General features: G+C 46.7%; 1 protein-coding gene and 1 non-coding gene across 5 annotated transcripts in view; both read left to right on the forward strand.

Annotated features, from left to right (window-relative positions):
* The first annotated feature begins 671 nt into the window (after positions 1-671).
* The window catches only part of LOC121289795 (tumor necrosis factor receptor superfamily member 6-like), a 58726-nt gene continuing 40846 nt past the window's right edge, over positions 672-18551 (forward strand). For 2 of the 4 annotated variants that reach the window (XM_041209609.1, XM_041209611.1), the window contains exons 1-3: positions 681-791; positions 1437-1633; positions 1851-1955. In XM_041209609.1, coding sequence (XP_041065543.1) covers positions 1878-1955 — 78 coding nt within the window. In that variant the 5' untranslated portion in view covers positions 681-791; positions 1437-1633; positions 1851-1877. Of the gene's footprint in view, positions 792-1436; positions 1634-1850; positions 1956-18551 lie in introns of all 4 variants that reach the window. The other 2 variants (XM_041209606.1, XM_041209607.1) reach the window with 2 other exon arrangements.
* Positions 11442-11547, forward strand: LOC121290262. The gene has a single exon (XR_005945741.1). It is a non-coding gene; the product is annotated as a U6 spliceosomal RNA (small nuclear RNA).

Raw genomic sequence — 18551 nt, forward strand, 5'->3', positions numbered from 1 at the left:
TAGTGAACCAGATGGGTTGTTACCACAACCTGGTAGTTTCATGAGCACCATGAGGCAAACTTTCCATTCCAAATTTATTGATTCATCGAATTTAAATTCCACCAGCCACCAGGGTGAGACCTGAATTCATGTCTCCGCAGCGTTTGTCTGGTCCTCTGGATTACTAATCCAGTAATGTTAGCACTATGTGACCATTTCTGTATATTCTCGTACAAAATCGGGGGCTGAGTGAGACTTCCCTGCACCTGTAGTGGCACTCCTGTTCTCCTTGGATACAGCACTGGGGACAGTAATATGTACTTGTAGCTGCCTGAGAGTCAGGCAACGCCAAAAATTTCTATATCAGAATAGCAACTTCCTAGTCTGAATCAATGGGGTACGTTTTCATCTTGAAATTGATGGAGATGAAAATGGACAGCCCATACTGCTTAGGCGGCAGGGTCTCATCCAGTAGAAATCAAAAGCGAAAGGTTTCTATTACGAGCTGCTGATCTGTATTCTCTACTGCAATAAATCGGGCTGGATTTTTGTGTTGGGCTCATAAAACATAAATCGGGACAACTGCCAACTTCGGAAACACAGCACACATTCTTCCACACCCACTTCCAGCTACATGTCATCTCAGAGAGATTAGTGTTCAGGCCTGGGTGTGGACCCGGAAGAGCTTGGTTGGCGAGGCAGGTACTTCCTGTCCTGTGCACAGTAAAAGGACAGTTCATGACGCAGTTCAGGATGTTCCGCCTAGATCCAAGCCTGGGAGGTCACTGGAGGAGAACTCTGACCTTTGCACTGTGAGTACTTACTTTTATGTGACTGCTGGCTGAAAAGTTGTTTCTCTGTGAAAGCTGGTCCATTAAGAGCATTCCCTTAGTGTACTCATTAGCTATCGCTGTGTCCTCTGTTCAAATCAAATCTACCCCTTACTGTGCACCCGGCTGTAACAATCTTTTGTTTCTCACTCCTGAAAGACACAGCTTTTAAAAAAAATCTTTATGCAGCAGCTCACAATGCTCTGTTTGGCCACAGCAGTACATTTCAACTGTTCTACCCCTCACTTACAATTCAGACCCTCTGACACCTACCACACCCATCTGATTGCATGCCCCATCAGATGAGGCAGGACACTGAATATTCCCATGACTATTCTAGAAGTACTGCAAAGCAGGAAAGCACCTCGAAGACCTTGGGCCTTAACTGCATTGGTATTATAAGACATGGCTTACCACCCTGTCCCTTGCCATGCAATGCTGAGACATGGCTTACCACCCTGTCCCTTGACATGCAATGCTGAGGCCACCAAGTCTGTGCTGTGCAATCCCTTTCCTCAAATGGCGCATGCAGAGCAGCAACCCCTCCGCTACCCATAAGGCTAATGACAAGGAACACCATGAGTACCACACATCGTGACTCATGTCCCTTGTATCCCTTTATCTCAGGCTGGCAGACTGAGGAAGTAAGGAGGAATCCCTGGAAGCCTTGCTTCTTGAAGCACAACCTGGACATCCTGTTCCCTAAAGGACCCAGATTCTCTCCAACCATCACAAAAGGAGCTTGGGTGAAGATATCTAAGGACCTGGAAAGTGCTTCAGTGACCTTCTACACTCCGGCAAGGGGAATGAGATGTCCCTACGAGGTATGCAGCCTGGCATTGCTGTATACAGCATGCCAGACATCGGGCGGACAAATGGCGCATGATGGTCAGGAACATGTGCCCATCGCAAAGGTGCAGCAAGCAATGTCAATGATAAAGGATGGCAGTGATGAAAATTAACTGTAGAACACTTGGAATAATCTCCAATCAGCATGGCTCAATGTGCTACCACATCACCATTTCCCTTTTGTCTTTGCAGGAGAAGAGGATGCACAACCCCTGAACAATGGAGGACAAGGAATGGGACCCCAAATCTGTGTGCGATCCAACTTGTGGATTACGGCCATGGAATGTGTGGGTGATGGTGAGTAGCATGCAGCAAGCTATGATGATATGGGGAAAACCAGGCAAGAGTGTATTGTAGAGAACCCCCGAGTGAACGAGCCATCTGAACTGCATCTTGAATAGGCTAATCTGTTCAGTGAGAGCCCTTGTGTGAAGATGGCTTTCATTGTATCTCTGTTTGTGGCCTCTGCAGGGATGTGAGTAACCACCTTCTCAAAGGATACCCTTTATGCCTGAGTATCCATCCATGTAGCTGAGGGGTTTGTGTGAATATTCATGGCAGCCCTGATTCACAAAGACGAAAAGAGTCATGAAAGCAGCCAGGGAAATAAGTGCAGACAAGAAGGAATCTCTTGCAATGTTCACAGAATGCTTGTATATTCACAGAGTGGTAGCCCTTTTTATGTCGCAGTCTGCAATCTGCATGGGAGTCCTTATAGCAATGTGCATGCAGTTATCCATGTCCTGCACCTGTGAAAAACCAGCGAGACGAACCCTGTCACGTTCTGTGTCTGAGATGCTGTGTCAGTGTCACAAAAGATGAACCAGGCCACCCTGTTGAAAAGGGGCATTGGTCACAATGAGAATACACGCTGTGCACAACTGACTGGAAATGCCATGCAAGACAGCCATGAAGCCTTGGAAGGAGCATGTCACAAAAAAGTTAAGGGCCATGGTGAGCTTCAGTGCATGGCAGAGGTAGTGCATGCTTCTGGAGTGACCTTGGCTGAGGGTCTTTGTGGAGAAGGATGCACAGCTTGGGCACGATCTCTCTGGAGAAATGCAGCCTCTTCCTGCATTGTCTCTCAGTCATGCCTAGGTAAATGAGCCTGTTTCTGTACACCCTTTGCGGTGGGTACTGCTTCATTCTGTGGATACTCAGAGTTGAGCTTCCTCCTGTCTGCGGGCTCACGACATTGCTCATGCTGCTACTGCTGCACCTGAGCCTCTATGACTTGGAGGTGACCTGGTGTTGAACCCATAACAAAAGAGACAATTGTGAAGGATTGGCTGATTGTTTTCTGGTAGCAGTGACCTGTTGCTGGCGGGTATGTGGCTGTGCTGGTTGTGGCCTCAACTGACTCCTTGGTCTCCACCCTGCCCCCTGGCAGAGAATTAGTGCTCTTGCAAGCATTCACTTTTAGAAGTTGAAGAAAAAGCTTACAAGGAGTGGTTGACAACCTTTCCTGAACTTTTACCAATCTGGCAGAAGTGTTCATGACTGAATGAAGGAGATGCATTCTCAGAAACCTTCAGAAATGCACACGAGCAAAAATATTGGGGAATGAAAAGGTGATTTCCCATGGGCTTTATCATGGTGATGCTGATATCAGTGGAAGTGCAGGCAGCATCGTGACCCAAGTCTCTTCTGATCTTCTTCCCACCTTGAGGAAATTGTGTGGACTTATTTCTCTTGGAAAAATTCATAATTGCAGAAAAAAACCTAAGTTCTGGCGATTCCCGACCCCGTTCCCAAGTCCAGGAGGACACGAAAATCCAGATGTCAACAAACCCCACACCAGAACTTGAGTACAAAACCTAGACTGACACTCTGCTGCACTGTTAATGATGGTAGAGGTTTCTTCATGCCTTCATTCAGGTAAGACAGTCTGCCTGGAATGATGGTTTAGCTCAAGGGCTCTCAACGTTTTTGCTTTTGAGGCCACCCGCCTTTCCCATATTATAACATTCCTGGGATGCCTGTAACACAAGTGCCTTTTGACTAAAAGTTAGTTTTATAGTTGCAGAGCAACAATTCTATCAATATGTCGCGATGTCTTTGACAAATACATGCACTTGTCATGGCCAATGTTTATCCTGGCTCAATACTTAGTTTTCATTGATGCGATTGCAAAAATAGGTTGCGTTAAATGGGACCCAACACTTTCAGTGAAGCAGTGCTGTATCCATAAGAGCATTCACGGCAAAATGCCTCCAGGGGCATTTCACTAAATTTGATTCTGAGGGATCTGTCTGATGAAATGTCAATGAGCTCTTTTGATAGCTTCAGTGGGACAGAAATTGGCAGCTTAAGGTTTGTAGCAGATTTCTCCATTGTGAGTGCTGGAAAATATGTATTAAATTTGTTTTGTAGACCAGAAAGATTGAGGTCTTGTGGAGCAGTTGTAGTGTCCCTGCTTCTGAGCCAGCAGTTCTAGGTTCCAGTCCCATTCCAGGACTTGATAGTCAAGGAAGGTGCATTCATGGCATAGTCAAATGAGTTGAGTATCAACCTGTAAGTCTTCTCAAAATATGACAACAGCAGGCAGTAAAAGTGGGAGAGATTCCTGGTCAGCCATGTGATGAAAAAGAAAATTGGAGCCTCTACCATCACTATCCATGGCCCTGGACTACAGCATGCATGTAAAAGTGCATGATGCCACAGCAACTCAGACTCCTTGTGGGCAGGATGGATGGATGGTGCAGATAGAATTGATGTCAATAGCATGGGCTGAAATGAATTTGGCTCCTTACTGCTTGTCCTTGTTTGTGGGTTGGACCTAACTTTGGTTGGAGGACTGAAGAAAACCAGAAAGATGTGCTCCCAGTTGTGATTTGATTATGCCCAAATCAATGTTTTCTTCTTGTAAGATAAAATTTCAAACATACCCCCAGTTTCAACCCCACTGCACCCCCCTCCCCACAAGGCAGAACTTTCCAGATTAACAGTTGCCTTTTGAATGTCTCAATTCTTTCATGCCAGGCAAAAAAAATGAGTTCTTCCACCTGGGTGGAGTTTTATTCAGCTTTATTCATTTCATTGAATAGGCCTGTGAGGTAAACCAGTATAGACAGCCACAAGTCATCATTCAGCACCTCAAAGTTTAGGTTTCTTAGCAAGTATGTTTTTCTTCTTTGAGATTATGCAGGTTTGCATTCTGCCTAGAGATAGACATCTCACCTCTGTACGCATGAACATGGGATTGTGCAATTCGAAAATATCATCTGACTTTTGTTGTTGTCTTGAGCCCTTTGCAAAGCTAGAAGTGTATTTTTAGTTCCTCATTCCACACATGCTGAACATGGAGGAGCAGACAGGAACTTTGAGAAATGTCTGTGCAGTCATCAGGTTATACAGCAAATTCATTGTCATACACTTAATCAATGCACTCCAAAACTCAATCCAGCATCTGACAGTGTCATTTGACATTGGTATTTTTATCCTTGGCCTTCTGCTCTTCAAATATTTCCCTTACAATCTTAATAGCATGTGACATTATTAACTCCTAGCAATTGGATTCAATTTTTTTGCTTTGGCAATATTTTGAGCCACTGTGTAGGATGAGACCAAAGATTTTTATCAGTGGTAGTTGGGAGTTTCATTATTGCTTTAGTATCAACCAGTTCCTTAGCTTTTCACTCAAAAATGAATGCTGTTTGTCTTTATATATTTCATGCATGGTAATGAAATGTCCCTGTAATATGATGCGGTGGGGGTTGGTTTTAATGATTCGAATGATTTTAATGATTAATTTAATTAATTGCTTCACTTGCACCTCCTTCAATTTGGTCCATTGCATTTGCTACTCCCAATATGGTCCCCTCTATACTGGGGTGACCACTTTGCGGAACACCTTCAGTCTGTCCGCATGCACGACCCAGAACTTCCTGTCGCTTGCCATTTCAACACACCACCCTGCTCTCATGCCCACATGTCCGTCCTTGGCCTGCTGCAATGTTCCAGTGAAGCCCAATGCAAACTGGAGGAACAGCACCTCATCTTCCGACTAGGCACTTTACAGCCTTCTGGACTTAACATTAAGTTCAACAACTTCAGAACATGAATGCTCTCCTCCATCCTCACCCCTTTTATATCCCCTTTCTTCAATATTCATTTTTATTTTTTAATTCACTTATTTTTATTTATTTTCATTTTTATTCATTGTTTTATCCTCACCTTTTATCCTATTTTTGATATTTTTTCCCACCACCGTCCCCTCACCCCACCCCACACCCACAAGGGCCAATCTGCCACTTGTTCATGTTGTTCTTTCCAAAGTGCTTACCCTTGCCCTGCTATTACCACATTCTGCTTTCTGACCTTAATGCCACCATCTGCACCTCCTTTAGTTTTGTTAGTGACATCGTTGTCAATTTCTCCTTTGCCTCCATCTATCGCTAGCCTTCAATCAGGTTTCACCTGCTCCGTACCCCCCCTTAAACAGTATAAATTTCATCACGTTTTTACTTTTTAGCTCTGAAGAAGAGTCATATGGATTCGAAACATTAACTTTGTCTTTCTCTCCACAGGTGCTCTTAGACCTTCTGAGTTTTTCCAGCATTTTCTGTTTTTGTTTCAGATTCCAGCATCTGCGATAATTTGCTTTTATCTTAGCATTTAATTTACTGCCACTTCTCTTCCAGAAAAGCCTACCTTGAAGTACTGCTTTTCTCCGATAGGATTTCCTCTTGTCTCTTTTGCCCTCTTCACCTTCATTGCTTTCTATTCCCCTCCTGGTGTTTGACAAGGTGTTTACTAAAACTTACTTTCACAGCCATGTTTCCTTCCTCAGCAACTGTCTCCATCTCTGACTTACCCCACGTGGATTCGAACTGAAGTTCCATCCCTCGTATTTTGAATCCACCCAGGATTACAGTTATCTCTGGGACATACAAAGCTCCTCGGACTGCTGTTCTTGTCACATCCTGAGATCCACACTCAGTGTCATGCGCTGCCATACGAACGCAGTCGACCTCTCTCTCCAGCAGCACCGACTCATCCTATCTCAAAGCTGTCCTTGTCCCCAGTTTCATTTTATTCTTGGTCTCATCCGACATCTTAACAAGAAACTTTGTCTCTTCCTTTCAGGTGTTAAGGAATGCAAGCTCCAAAAACCCATGATACAAATGTTCATCCAGGACCCTCCACCCCTTCCAGTCCCTCTGATCCCATTCCATTTTCTGATCCCAGCCCTTGCTGTGTATTCACCATACCCTCTGACCTTCCCCTCTCTAATGCTGAAAATTCAGTACTCAGTAAAGGACTCAGTTTCATACCCTTACGCCCTCACCTCAATGAATTCCGGGCTCGGCACGATGCTGAACTCTTCTTCCGCCGCCTTCATCTCTGTGCTCACTTCTTTGGGCAGGAGTCCTCCCCCAGTTCAATGGATCCTTTCACCCACCTCCAGTATTCTCCCTCCACCTGGACCCCTCTCTCTGGCTTCTTACCTGCTCTTGATCTTTTCATTGAGAACTGTCAGTGTGATATCAGTCGTCTCAACTTCTCTGCTCCTTTCACCCACTCTAACCTGTCTCCTTCTGCGCTTGCTGCACTTTGTTCTCTCAGGTCCAACCCTGACAAAGGTGGTGCTGTTGTTGTCTGGTGTACTGGTCTCTACCTTGCAGAGGCTGAGCACCAACTCTCAGACACTTCCTTCTACCTACCTCCAGGTTCATGACCCCACCATCGAACATCAAGCCATTGTTTCCAGGACAGTCATTGACCTCAATCTCCTCTGGAGATCTTCCCTCCACAGCTTCTGACCCCATGGTCCCCCAACCCCGGACAGCCCGCTTTTACCTCCTTCCTAAAATCCCCAAACAGGGCTGTCCCGGTAGACCGATTGTGTCAGCCTGTTCCTGCCACATGGAACTCATTTCTTCCTACCTCAACTCCGTTCTCTTTCCCCTTGTCCAGCCATTGTTTCAAAGACTGTCACTGACCTCATCTCCCCTGGAGATCTTCCTTCCACAACTTCTAAGCTCATAGTCTCCCAACCTCAGACGGCCTGCTTCTACTTCCTACCCAAAATCCACAAACTGGACTGTCCTGGTAGACTGATCATATCAGCCTGCTCCTGCCCCATGGAACACATTTCTTCCTATCTTAACTCCATTCTCTCCCCCCTTGTCTAGTCTCTTCCCACCTACATCCACGATTCCTCTGATGCCCTACCTGATATCAACAATTTCCAGTTCCCTGGCCCTAACTGTCTCCTCTTCACCATGAACGTCCAATCCCTCTACACCTCCATCCCTCACCAGGATGATCTGAGGGCTCTCTGCTTCTTCCTCGAACAGAGGCCCGAACAATCCCATCCACCACCACTCTCCTCCATCTGGCTGAACTTGTTCTCTCACTGAACAATTTCTCCTTAAACTTGTCTCACTTCCTCCAAATAAAATATGTGGCTATGGGTACCCAGTTATGCCTGTCTCTTTATGGGGTATGTGGAACATTCCTTGTTCCAGTCCTACTCAGCACCACCCCTCCCCCACAACTCTTTTCTCAGTACGTCGATGACTGTTTCGGTGCTGCTTCATGCTCTCGTCTGGACCTGGAAAAATTTATCAATTTTGCATCCAATTTCTATCCCTCCAACCCCCCTCACATGGTCCACCATTGACACTTCCCTTCTCTTCCTTGACCTCTCAGTCTCAATTTCTGGCGATAGCCCGTCCACCAATATTCATTACAAGCCCACCAACTTCAACAACTACCTCGACTACAGCTCCTCACACCCTGCTTCCTGTAAGGGCTCCATCCCATTCTCTCAGTTTCTTTGCCTCCATCACATCTGTTCTGATGATGCCACTTTCCAAAACAGTTCCTCTGACGTGTCTTCCTTTTTCCTTAACCAAGGGTTCCCCTTGACTGTGGTTGACAGGGCCCTCAAACATGTCTGACCCATCTCCTGCGCCTCTGCCCACGCACCTTCCTTTCCCTCCCAGAGCCATGATAGGGTCCCCCGTGTCCTCACTTTTCACCCCTACATTCTACATTCAAAGGATCATCCTCTGCCAATTCCACCAACTCCATCATGATGCTTGCGCCAAACACATTCTCCACCCCCCCACCGCCCCTGTCGGCCGCCGTCAGCATTCCGTAGGGACTGTTCCCTCCAGGACAGCCTCGTCCTCCATCACCCCCTACACCTCAACCCCCTTCCACGGCATCTTCCCATGCAATTGCAGAAGGTGCAACACCAGCCCCTTTACTCCCTCTCTCCTTACTGTCCAAGGGCCCAAACACTCCTTTTAGGTGAAGCAGCACTTCACTTGCACTTCCTTCAATTTGGTCTACTGCATTAACTGCTCCCAATGCGGTCTCCTCTACATTACAGAGACCAAATACAGACTAGGTTTGTGGACCTAGACCTTCCTGTCGCTAGCCATTTCAACACACCATCCTGCTCTCATGCCCACGTGTCCGTCCTTGGCCTGTTGCATTGTTCCAGTGAAGCCCAATGCAAACTGGAGGAACAACACCTCATTTTCCAACTAGGCACTTTACAGCCTTCCAGACTTAACATTGAGATCAATAACTTCAGTCCACGAACTCTCTCCTCCAACCTCACCCCTTTGTGATCTCCTTTTCTCAATATTCATTTTTATTTTTTATCCACTTATTTTTATTTTCATTTTTACTTTTTGGTTTATCCCCATCTTTTATGCTACTTTTGATCTTTTTTCCCACCACCGTCCCCTCACCCTACCCCACCCCCATAAGGTCCTTCTGTCACTTGTTCATGTTGTTCTTTCCAGAGTGCTTACCCTCGTCCTGCTATTATCACATTCTGCTTTCTGACCTTAATGCCACCATCAGCACCTCCTTTAGCCAGTACCACTACCATTAACACCTCCTTTGTCCTTTTGGTAGTGACATCTTTGTCAATCTCTCTTTTGCCTCCCCCTGTTCCTGGCCTCCTATCCAGCTTCACCTGCTCCACCCCCAAGAAACAGTATAAATTTCATCACATTTTTACTTCTCTTTCGCACTGAAACGTTAGCTCTGACTTTCTCTCCGCAGCTGCTGTTAGACCTGCTGAGTTTTTCCAGCATTTTCTGTTTTTGTTTCAGATTTCCAGCTCCGCAGTATTTTGGTTTTATCTTTGGGCTATGCTTATCCACAAATTACACCTTGAAGTTGAGGTGTATTTCCACTTCTGGTACGAATACAAGCAAAATTCATTTAGTTGTCTTCGTAGCCCTATAGCTTTACAGGGTTAATGGCAGCTTTATATTTTTTACCCAAACCTCAAGCTTCTCAGTATTTGGTAGTCCTAATGGTTGAACTTAACGAAGGAAGTTCCGTATCATCGCTCTATTTATTTGCTGTTTTAAAGTGGATGGTCTCATTAAAAATTTATTCGTATCTTGTATTTATTGCGTTTACAACTGTTTTTCTTTTTTTTTTCCCCAATTTTTCACTGCTGCTGAAATAGTTCCTTTAGTAGTGAAGAATTTATTAAGTCCTACATTTATATTATGTGCATATTGTCACCCATCAGCCATTTGCTTAACAGGAAATGAACCAGGAGCAGCAAGCACAGTGCCCCCAAAAGGCCTGTCTTGTGCACACTCAGTTGCTCTGAACCAAGGAAAGAAATCAAAGACCCTGGCGCTTCAGCTGCTTCTGGACCTCTTAACCTTCCCCGTCACATCCCTTGGATGCCCAGAATTGGGAACCGTTGTCACAGTGGGGTTGAACTGGTTTATAGAGCCTTAGCAAAACTTATTGGCTTTTGTACTCTCTGCCTCTAATTATAAAGCTCATCAAAAGCTCGGGTTTCAGTGTTACTTTACAACCATTGTCAGACAATTACACACAACTTAGTCATTCATGTTATACAACCAGCTCCACTTCCTTGAACCTGGCCCTGTGCAATATCTGGACAGTGACATCCAAAAGACTTGACCCTCACAAACACTGCAGGTCCACAATCAACAATTCTATGTACAAATGAGAATATCTTGAACTATCAGTGATGTATTCTGTTGGCACATGACCCTGGTTTCAATTCCAAGTTTAAAAATGGCAAAAAATCTTGCAGTAAATTAGCACCAACCAATTCACCTGCAATAACTTACTATTTCTATCCACTCAAGTGGACTTTGTAAAATATCAATTTTCTGTTAACATTGTGTGATAAATATTTTCTCATTTTAAATTGAAACTTGCCATACTTGCAAATGTCCAGCATGAAACATATAATAGGAGAGCAAAGTATTGAAAACCTGAAACATAAACAAAATGCTGGAAATACTGAGCAAGCCAGGCAGCACCTGTGGAGAGAGCAAAGAGTCAATGCTTCACACTCTGCACTAGTTCTGACAGAGTTACTGACCTCTGTTTCTCTCTGCTCAGATGCTGGCAGATGTGCTGAGTATTTTCAACACTTCTCGTTATGATTGCAACAAAAGTAACCCTTTTTGCTGGCCCACCAAAAAGTAGTCAGTTCTCTTGTGAGCCTCTCCTTCCCCTTCAGCAAGAAACCCAGCAGCAGCTGCCTGAGATCTGGTTCAATGCAACATTAAACATGAATTTCAAAAAAACAGTTAAGGTATAAAGAAAACATGTACAACCTGCTGAGCAAAAAAATCAATGTGAAAGCAGTAAATTGGTAATTTTAAAAAAAGCAATTGATAAAATGGGTAGCACTTGTACCTCTGACTCAGAGTTCAGGGTTCAAAACCCCCTTCAGGACTTGGGCACAAAAGTCAAGGCTCATGCTCCAGTGCAGTACTGAGGGAGTGTCACACTGTCAGAGGTACTGTCTTTGTGCTTGCTTCAGTGGAACATATACTAAATTGGAATGATATAGAAAAGATTAGCATAGCCCCTGTGCAATGATGACATGCAAATTAGTGAAGTGTTCCATATTTTAAAAAAAATTCTGCCCATACTCTCTCATGCATACTCGCTCTCCCTGACACACATATACTCTCTGTCTCACACACACACATGGGGCTGGATTTTTCATTCTGAACGGGAGTAAGAAATTGTGCGATGACTTCGGCCGAGCATCCCAACATCGTCGCGCACTGTTGTGATCTATCGGTTGGTGGGCATGAACGGGTGCCAGAGTGGCACCCGCCACTAATTAACAGGCCACTTAAGGCACTTAACAATGCCATTGTCTGAGATTTTTCATTGCCTGTGCAATTTTCTGCTTGTCACACAGGTAAAACAGACAGGCGGCCGGCCGACATTTCCACAAACCTCAACCACAGCCGGGATAAAAGGATCAGCAGCATTGCCAGTGTGAATATTGAGCAGTTTTGGAGATAGTTTTCAGCTGGTTGCTTATTGGTACTTGGCAGATTCATCTCTGTTCAGGGCTTCATTCTTATGATTTCCAGGACTCATTTCAGGTCTCACTGGTGTCTGCCGACCCCTGGAGGATTCAGACCATGTGGCCCCTTCCAGGTATCAGACAGTCTTCTGTTACCCTGATAATGGGGATTGTGCTCTCTGCTGGGGGCACCTCTGAGAAGGAAGAAAGGAGCAGAAGGGAGTGGAGGCCAGGTGTCCCAATGCAGCCTTCAGGGGAGGGACCTATGGGAGGAGAGGCTCAGGCACAAGGGGTGCAAGGCCAGCAGGTAGTCCAAGGTGGAAGGGGCTGCCAGGGTTTACAGGCGGCAGTGCATTACCTCAATATGTCTGAGATGCAATGCTGAAGGAGGCTCCGCCTCCAGGGAGACCATGACCTCCATTTGTCAGATGATTGGGCTGGGGATCAGCTCCAACTTTGTGGGTGGACACTCCATGTCAGTGGCTCTGAAGGTCACAGCAGCCCTCAACTTCTATGCCTCCAGCTCTTTCCAGGGCTCAGTGAGGGGATCTGTGTGGAGTCTCCCAATCAGCTGTCCACAGTTGCGTCAAGCTGGTGACAGATGCTCTCTTCAGATGGGTACTGACCTTTATTCTTTACCGTACAGATGAGGCCAGTCAGGCTGAGCCTGCCAGAGGCTTTTGCAACGATTGCTGGGTTCCCCTGCATCCAGGTTGCCATCAACTGCACACATGTGGCCATCAAGGCACCAGTGGGTCAGTCGAGTGCCTTTGTCAACAGGAAGGGTTTCCACTCCATGAACGTGCAGATAGTGTGTGACCATAGGATGCAGATTCTGCAAATCTGTGCAAGGTACCCAGGCAGCTCCCATGATGCCTACATCCTCAGACACTCCCAGGTGCCAAGGCTCTTCAGTGCTCTGGTCCGACTGGATGGATGGCTGCTGGGTGACAAGAGCTATCCGTTGAAGAGGTGGCTCATGAGGTCTCTCTGCCACGCAAGAACAGAGGTAGAGAAGCGTTACAATATGAGCCATGTTTCCACAAGGGCGGTGGTAGAGAGGACCACCTTCTCAAGATGCGCTTCTGATGCCTGCGCCGTTATGGGGGAGCACCGTAATACTCCTAGAGCGGGTGTCACTGATAGTGGTTGCATGCTGCGCTCTCCACAATCTGGCACTGGGAAGGGGGGATCCACTGGAGGAAGAGGATCTTTATACAACTGCTCAGCACAGATGATAAGTCCCTCTTGTGCTCATGGTGCCTTCATCTTACGATTGTGGGTGCTACATCCAGGTTCTCCCCCCTCACTCGCACCAGCGTTGGAGACAGCCTGCTGACTCTGATGTCATGTTGGCCTTGATGACCTTGGCAGTTGCCATCTGGCCAGTGAAGCCTGTGATGGCCCCGACTGGATTGGAGCTGCCAGTGCCAACGTTGGCATCTCCCCAGTTGCCACAGCCTTATCAGATGCCATGGTCACTTGTGGAGGGCTGGAGGAGCTGGTGCCATCATCCGGAGTGCCATGAGAGGAGCCCGCAGAGATGACAGGCAGCTTGTGTGCCAATGTGAGGTTGCTGCGGACCTCCCTGCTCACCATTGATTGAAGGGCACCTATTTGGGATACTGGGTGTCTCATCTATCTCCCACACTAACACTGACAACCTAAGGTCAGTGCCTGTGTGAGGGTTTGCAGATCCGAGTGCAACCCCAGGAACATCTGATTCTATCCCTGGAGCTGCCTCACCATGAGAGTCACCACTCTCTCAATGGAGGAGGCAGTGCGCTCGGCCATGATGGTCAATGCAGTGCTCATGCTTCGCATAGACTCCTCCATCATGGAGACCATGGCACGCATACCCTCTTGGATCTCCGCCAGATGCTCCTGCACACCTCGCTGGACACCCAGCCTCTGACGACTCCAGAGGCTCATCATCTATCTTCAACTGAGCATTGTCCTGGTCCCCAGCAGTTCTCCAACTGCCAGTGCCCTGGGCACTCTCTGCCTCCATCTGCATCTCAAGCGAGTGTGAAGTGCCTGAGATATTGGCTACCAATCTAAGGCCCACCGAGGTGCTGGTATCTATGCTGGTGCCTGCTTCAGAGAGCGGGTGTGACACAGGTGCAAGTGAAGCCCAGTGGTCCTGTGGCGTCAGGGGTGGCCCTTCAGGGTCTGCAGATCGGGCACCTGCTGGCGAACCTGAAAGGGAGAAGATGAACATGTCATTAGTTAAAGTCATCACACTGTCACTGTGCATGCCAGGCACCTGGTGAGAAAATGGAAATCTGCATCATGGTGCCATTGTCTTTCAAAGATCACTGGAGACTCCAGGTTTGAGGCTCACATCAATGAAGAGTACATTAGAATGTTTGTACAATCTGACACTCTCACCTCTGTGCACTGCGCTCTTACCTTCGTCTGGCACCCCTGCCTCTCCAGGTGGGGCGTGCTGGCTCCCAGCTCCAGGGCATCTTGCTCGAATCGGGAGAGCAGCAGCAACTTGGGTGGGCCTCCACCTGCTTGTGTCCCCTCAGCTTGGATATGGCTTACCTTCTCCTGAAAGGACAGAGGAGCATTACTGAGTCCACTCTCTACCTGCAGTGTCATTGCAGCCTAGCCAACCCCAGCTGAGGACCAGCTCTCAGGTCACAACTGAGTTACGGCCCTCGAGCCGCAAGGCACTCAGTCCAAGCATCCAGGGCTCACCCCCTTGGCCAGCTCCGGTATCATTGACAGTTGGCACTCAGACTCTTAGGCCCATGGGGGGATGGCCACACCTTAACACTTCTGCACTCTGACCCACACCAGCATGGTACTCACCCTTCCTGAGCGCAGCAGGTCATCGAAGTGCTTCCGGCACTGCACCCATGTACGCTGCACCACATCATGACTGCTCACCCGGACTGCCACCTCATCCCATGTCCTCTTGATGAGGTGCGGTGGTCTCCTCCCATATCTGGGACAAGGGTATCCCTCCTAGCAGCCACCTCCTCCAGCAGGACTGCGAGGCACTCTGAAAAGCTGGGGGCCGAGGGACCACATGACCTGCCCTCCCACCTGGCATTTGCTGCCATACTTGAGTGCATTGTCAGAACGGCAGCTAGACATCCTTCCCTGGCAGCCTCTTTGGGCCTGCCTGGGCCTTCTTTATACCAGCCGCTAGGTTGTCATTGGAACCAGCGGCAAACAGGCCCCCGCTCCCACTTGGCCCTTAATTGGTCCTCCAGTGGCCCAATTGTAGGCGGTGGTCAGTTTCATGGCTGCTGTCAGGCCCACCCGCTGCGCCTACCCAATAAGGGCAAAATCTAGCCCATGCACACTCACACACCCACACTCTCACACATGCACTCCCTCACCCACACACACACACATGGGCACACACACTCTCATACTCTTTCATATTGTCTCTCACTCTCTCTCACATTCTCCTCAATTCCTGTGGCCCCTCCAGAGTTTTCAGTAGCTTCAACTTCCTTTTTTAACTGGCCTGGTTTTTCTTTATCTATGCTACAAGTAAGATGCTCAAAAAACTCCAACAATTTTGTCAAACATGATTTCCCTTTTATAAAACCATGTTGACTCTGCTCAATTTTACCATTCTTTTCTAACTGCCCAGTTATCACATCCTTTATAATAGATTCTAACATTTTCCCTACTACTAACGTCAAACTAACAGGGCTGTAGTTCTCCATTCATCCTTACCCTCCCTTCTTAAATAATGGGGTCACATTTGCTACTTTCCAGTTGGCAGGAATCTAGAGCATTTTGAAAGATAACTACCAATACATCCACTATCTATCTCATCACCTCTTTCAACACTCTGGGATGAAGCTCATCTGGTCCAGGGGATTTATCAACCTTCAATCCAGTTAACTTTTCAAGTACTACCTCTTTACTAATACTAATTTATTTTAGTTCCTCAGTTGAACAAGTCCCTTGGTCACAGAATATTTCCGGGAGATTTTCTGTATCTTCTTCCATGAAGGCAGACACAAAGTAATTGTTTAGTTTCTGCACCATCTCCCCCTTCTCCGTAATAAGTTCTCCTGTGCCCACCTGTAATGGGCCCACATTTGTCCCAGCTAATCCTTTTCTTTTCAAGTATCTAATACTTATCAGCCATGATTGAATGGCGGAGCAGACTCGATGGGCCAAATGGCCTAATTTCTGCTCCTATGTCTTATGGTCTTATGGTCTAAAGAAGCTTCTACATTCTGTCTTTATGTTCCTCGCTAGTTTGCATTCATATTCTGTTTTTCCTTTCTTAATCAGTTTTTTGGTCCTCTTTTGCTGAGATCTAAATTGCTTCCCATCCTCAGGCTTACCACTTTTCCTGACATCCTTATAAGCCACTTCCTTTGATTTAGTGCAGTCTTTAATATCTATTGTTGACCAAGGTTGATTCTTATGCTGAAGACTACCACCCACCTCACCAATGATGTCTACATCCATAAACCTTGCCCTCCTGGTCTTCTGAGAGGAAAGTTGGAGGTTTTCCAATTAGCATGGCTGCAATACAGCCTATCCGTGTGAAGTAGTGCACCCATATTCTCCAAACTGAATCTGGGGACATGCTACCTGAAACTCATTCACACCATCCGAGGCCACAGAGCGTGCTCTGGGACATCTGCACATGCCTCAGCTCCAATTGCCCGTGTTAATCTGTTTAGTGTTTACCAGTGGCTTCATGACTCGGACATTATGGCTCCTGGACCAGTTGCTCGTCAAACAAATTTCACAGGAAGACTGCATGATCCAGGAACTATCCAGGAATTCGGTGGATGTGGTTGGGGATTGGGGCGTTTGGATGGGGGGGTGGAGGTGTGGAGCATGCAGGCTGTCAGGGATATGTGCAGTAGGGTCACGATAGACTAGATAGACTAGACCCAGGGCCACATACCATCAAGTGAGAGGAGGTTGGGAAGGACCAGGCCCAGAGCCACACACCATCTAGCGTGAGGAGGTTGGGAGGGGCAGGGTCCAGGGCCATGCACCATCAAGTGGGAGGAGCTTGGGAAGGGCTATCTGGGGGTGCAGCTGGGGCAGTCGGCGCTTTGCTTTACTTATCTTGTGGTCTGAAGCGATGCTCCAACAGAACAGTACACACATGAAATCCAATACAGGGTAAAAAAGGAGGGACTGGAGAAACTGGCCCATTCCTGCTTGGTCAATAATTGCTGTTCAGAGCAACAGCAGTCATTGGCCGAGTATACTGGCAATTGGGATGCTCTACCCACTGGATTTGCTGCTTTGGACACTGAGCATCCCAACTAAGAGGCTACTTGGCCAATGTGCCCAGGCCCCTTAGAGGGCCCCGGTGATTAGCACTGTCTGCACCCCAGCCTCCGGGGCCCTGGTTGGACTGGCCTAAAATTCTATGTCCAAATCCTTCATTTCAGAAACAGTACATCGTTCTTATTTTGATTCCAAAGCCCAGCTCAGCAGTGAAAGCCATTGATTTGACATGATCACACCAGTAATGATGGAGGCGGCTGGCATATGAGAGAAATGAAAAAATAAACAGGCCCTTGAGCGAATTTATCCACCCAATCTCATCGCCATAAACTCTTTAGTGATAAAGACAGTCCTCCTCTTTCCTTCTCGCCCATCACATAAATGAATAATGTGGTATATGAATTGCAGCGCCGGTGTGATGCCAGTCACGTAGGTCACATGTCCCAACAATTAGTGGATTGTATCAAATAGCATGGCTCTTTGACTGTTCGCAACAGGTAAAGTACTAACCATACTCCAACGAGCCCGTGCTTGCAAAACTCAGAGTATAGTGTCCAATATTATTGTGATTCTGTGACTAGACAACACTTGTTAAACAATCCTGACTGTGTTAAGACTTATACTGATAACCAATTTAAGATTATCAGTCAGGCTCACAGTGTGGCTTACTTACATGTGCTGGAAGTGATATATATTCACCCACAGAGCCCTGTCATTTGCAAACAGAAATAATATGTCTATGCATTGTGCCTTTTTCAACCAAACAAAAGCTTGGGGGGACAGCCACTCCCTGGTTCATTCCCCATAGTAATGCTTGACCAACTAGGATCGACCTGCTTGGTTTGAAATTAAATAAAAGCTTGGCAGTTAACTGTTCCCTGGTGCATTTTCCATGGCAATGACTCTACCAATCAGAGTCCACTTGCCAGCCAATCAGCAAGCTCTTCTTATGCAGTATAAACTGTTGTTCCCTTTAGATTTTTATTCTTGCGGATCTGTCCTGATGAGTGCAAGACGCAAAGCTTTATCAACATGTCTGCTTTTTCACCAATACTCAAGCAGTACTACCAAGTGACTATTTAAAATGAACTCAGTGACCAGGTTATAGGGTACTCTTGTGGTGCAGTGGTCATATCCCTGCCTCTGGGCCAGAAACTCTGGGCTCAAGTCCCACTTCAGGACTTGATGGCCATGGAAGTTATGTGCATAATGTAGCCAAACAGATTGATTACCAGCCTGTAAATCCTTCCAATACACCTGATGGTGAGAGTTTCTGAGTCAGCCATACTTTTTCTTTGAAACAATATACTTTATTCATAAAATATCTGAAAGAAAATTACAAAACATTTCAAAGTGGCCAT

The sequence above is a fragment of the Carcharodon carcharias genome, chromosome 17 (genome assembly GCF_017639515.1).
Source record: "Carcharodon carcharias isolate sCarCar2 chromosome 17, sCarCar2.pri, whole genome shotgun sequence".
Taxonomy (NCBI): Eukaryota; Metazoa; Chordata; class Chondrichthyes; order Lamniformes; family Lamnidae; genus Carcharodon; species Carcharodon carcharias.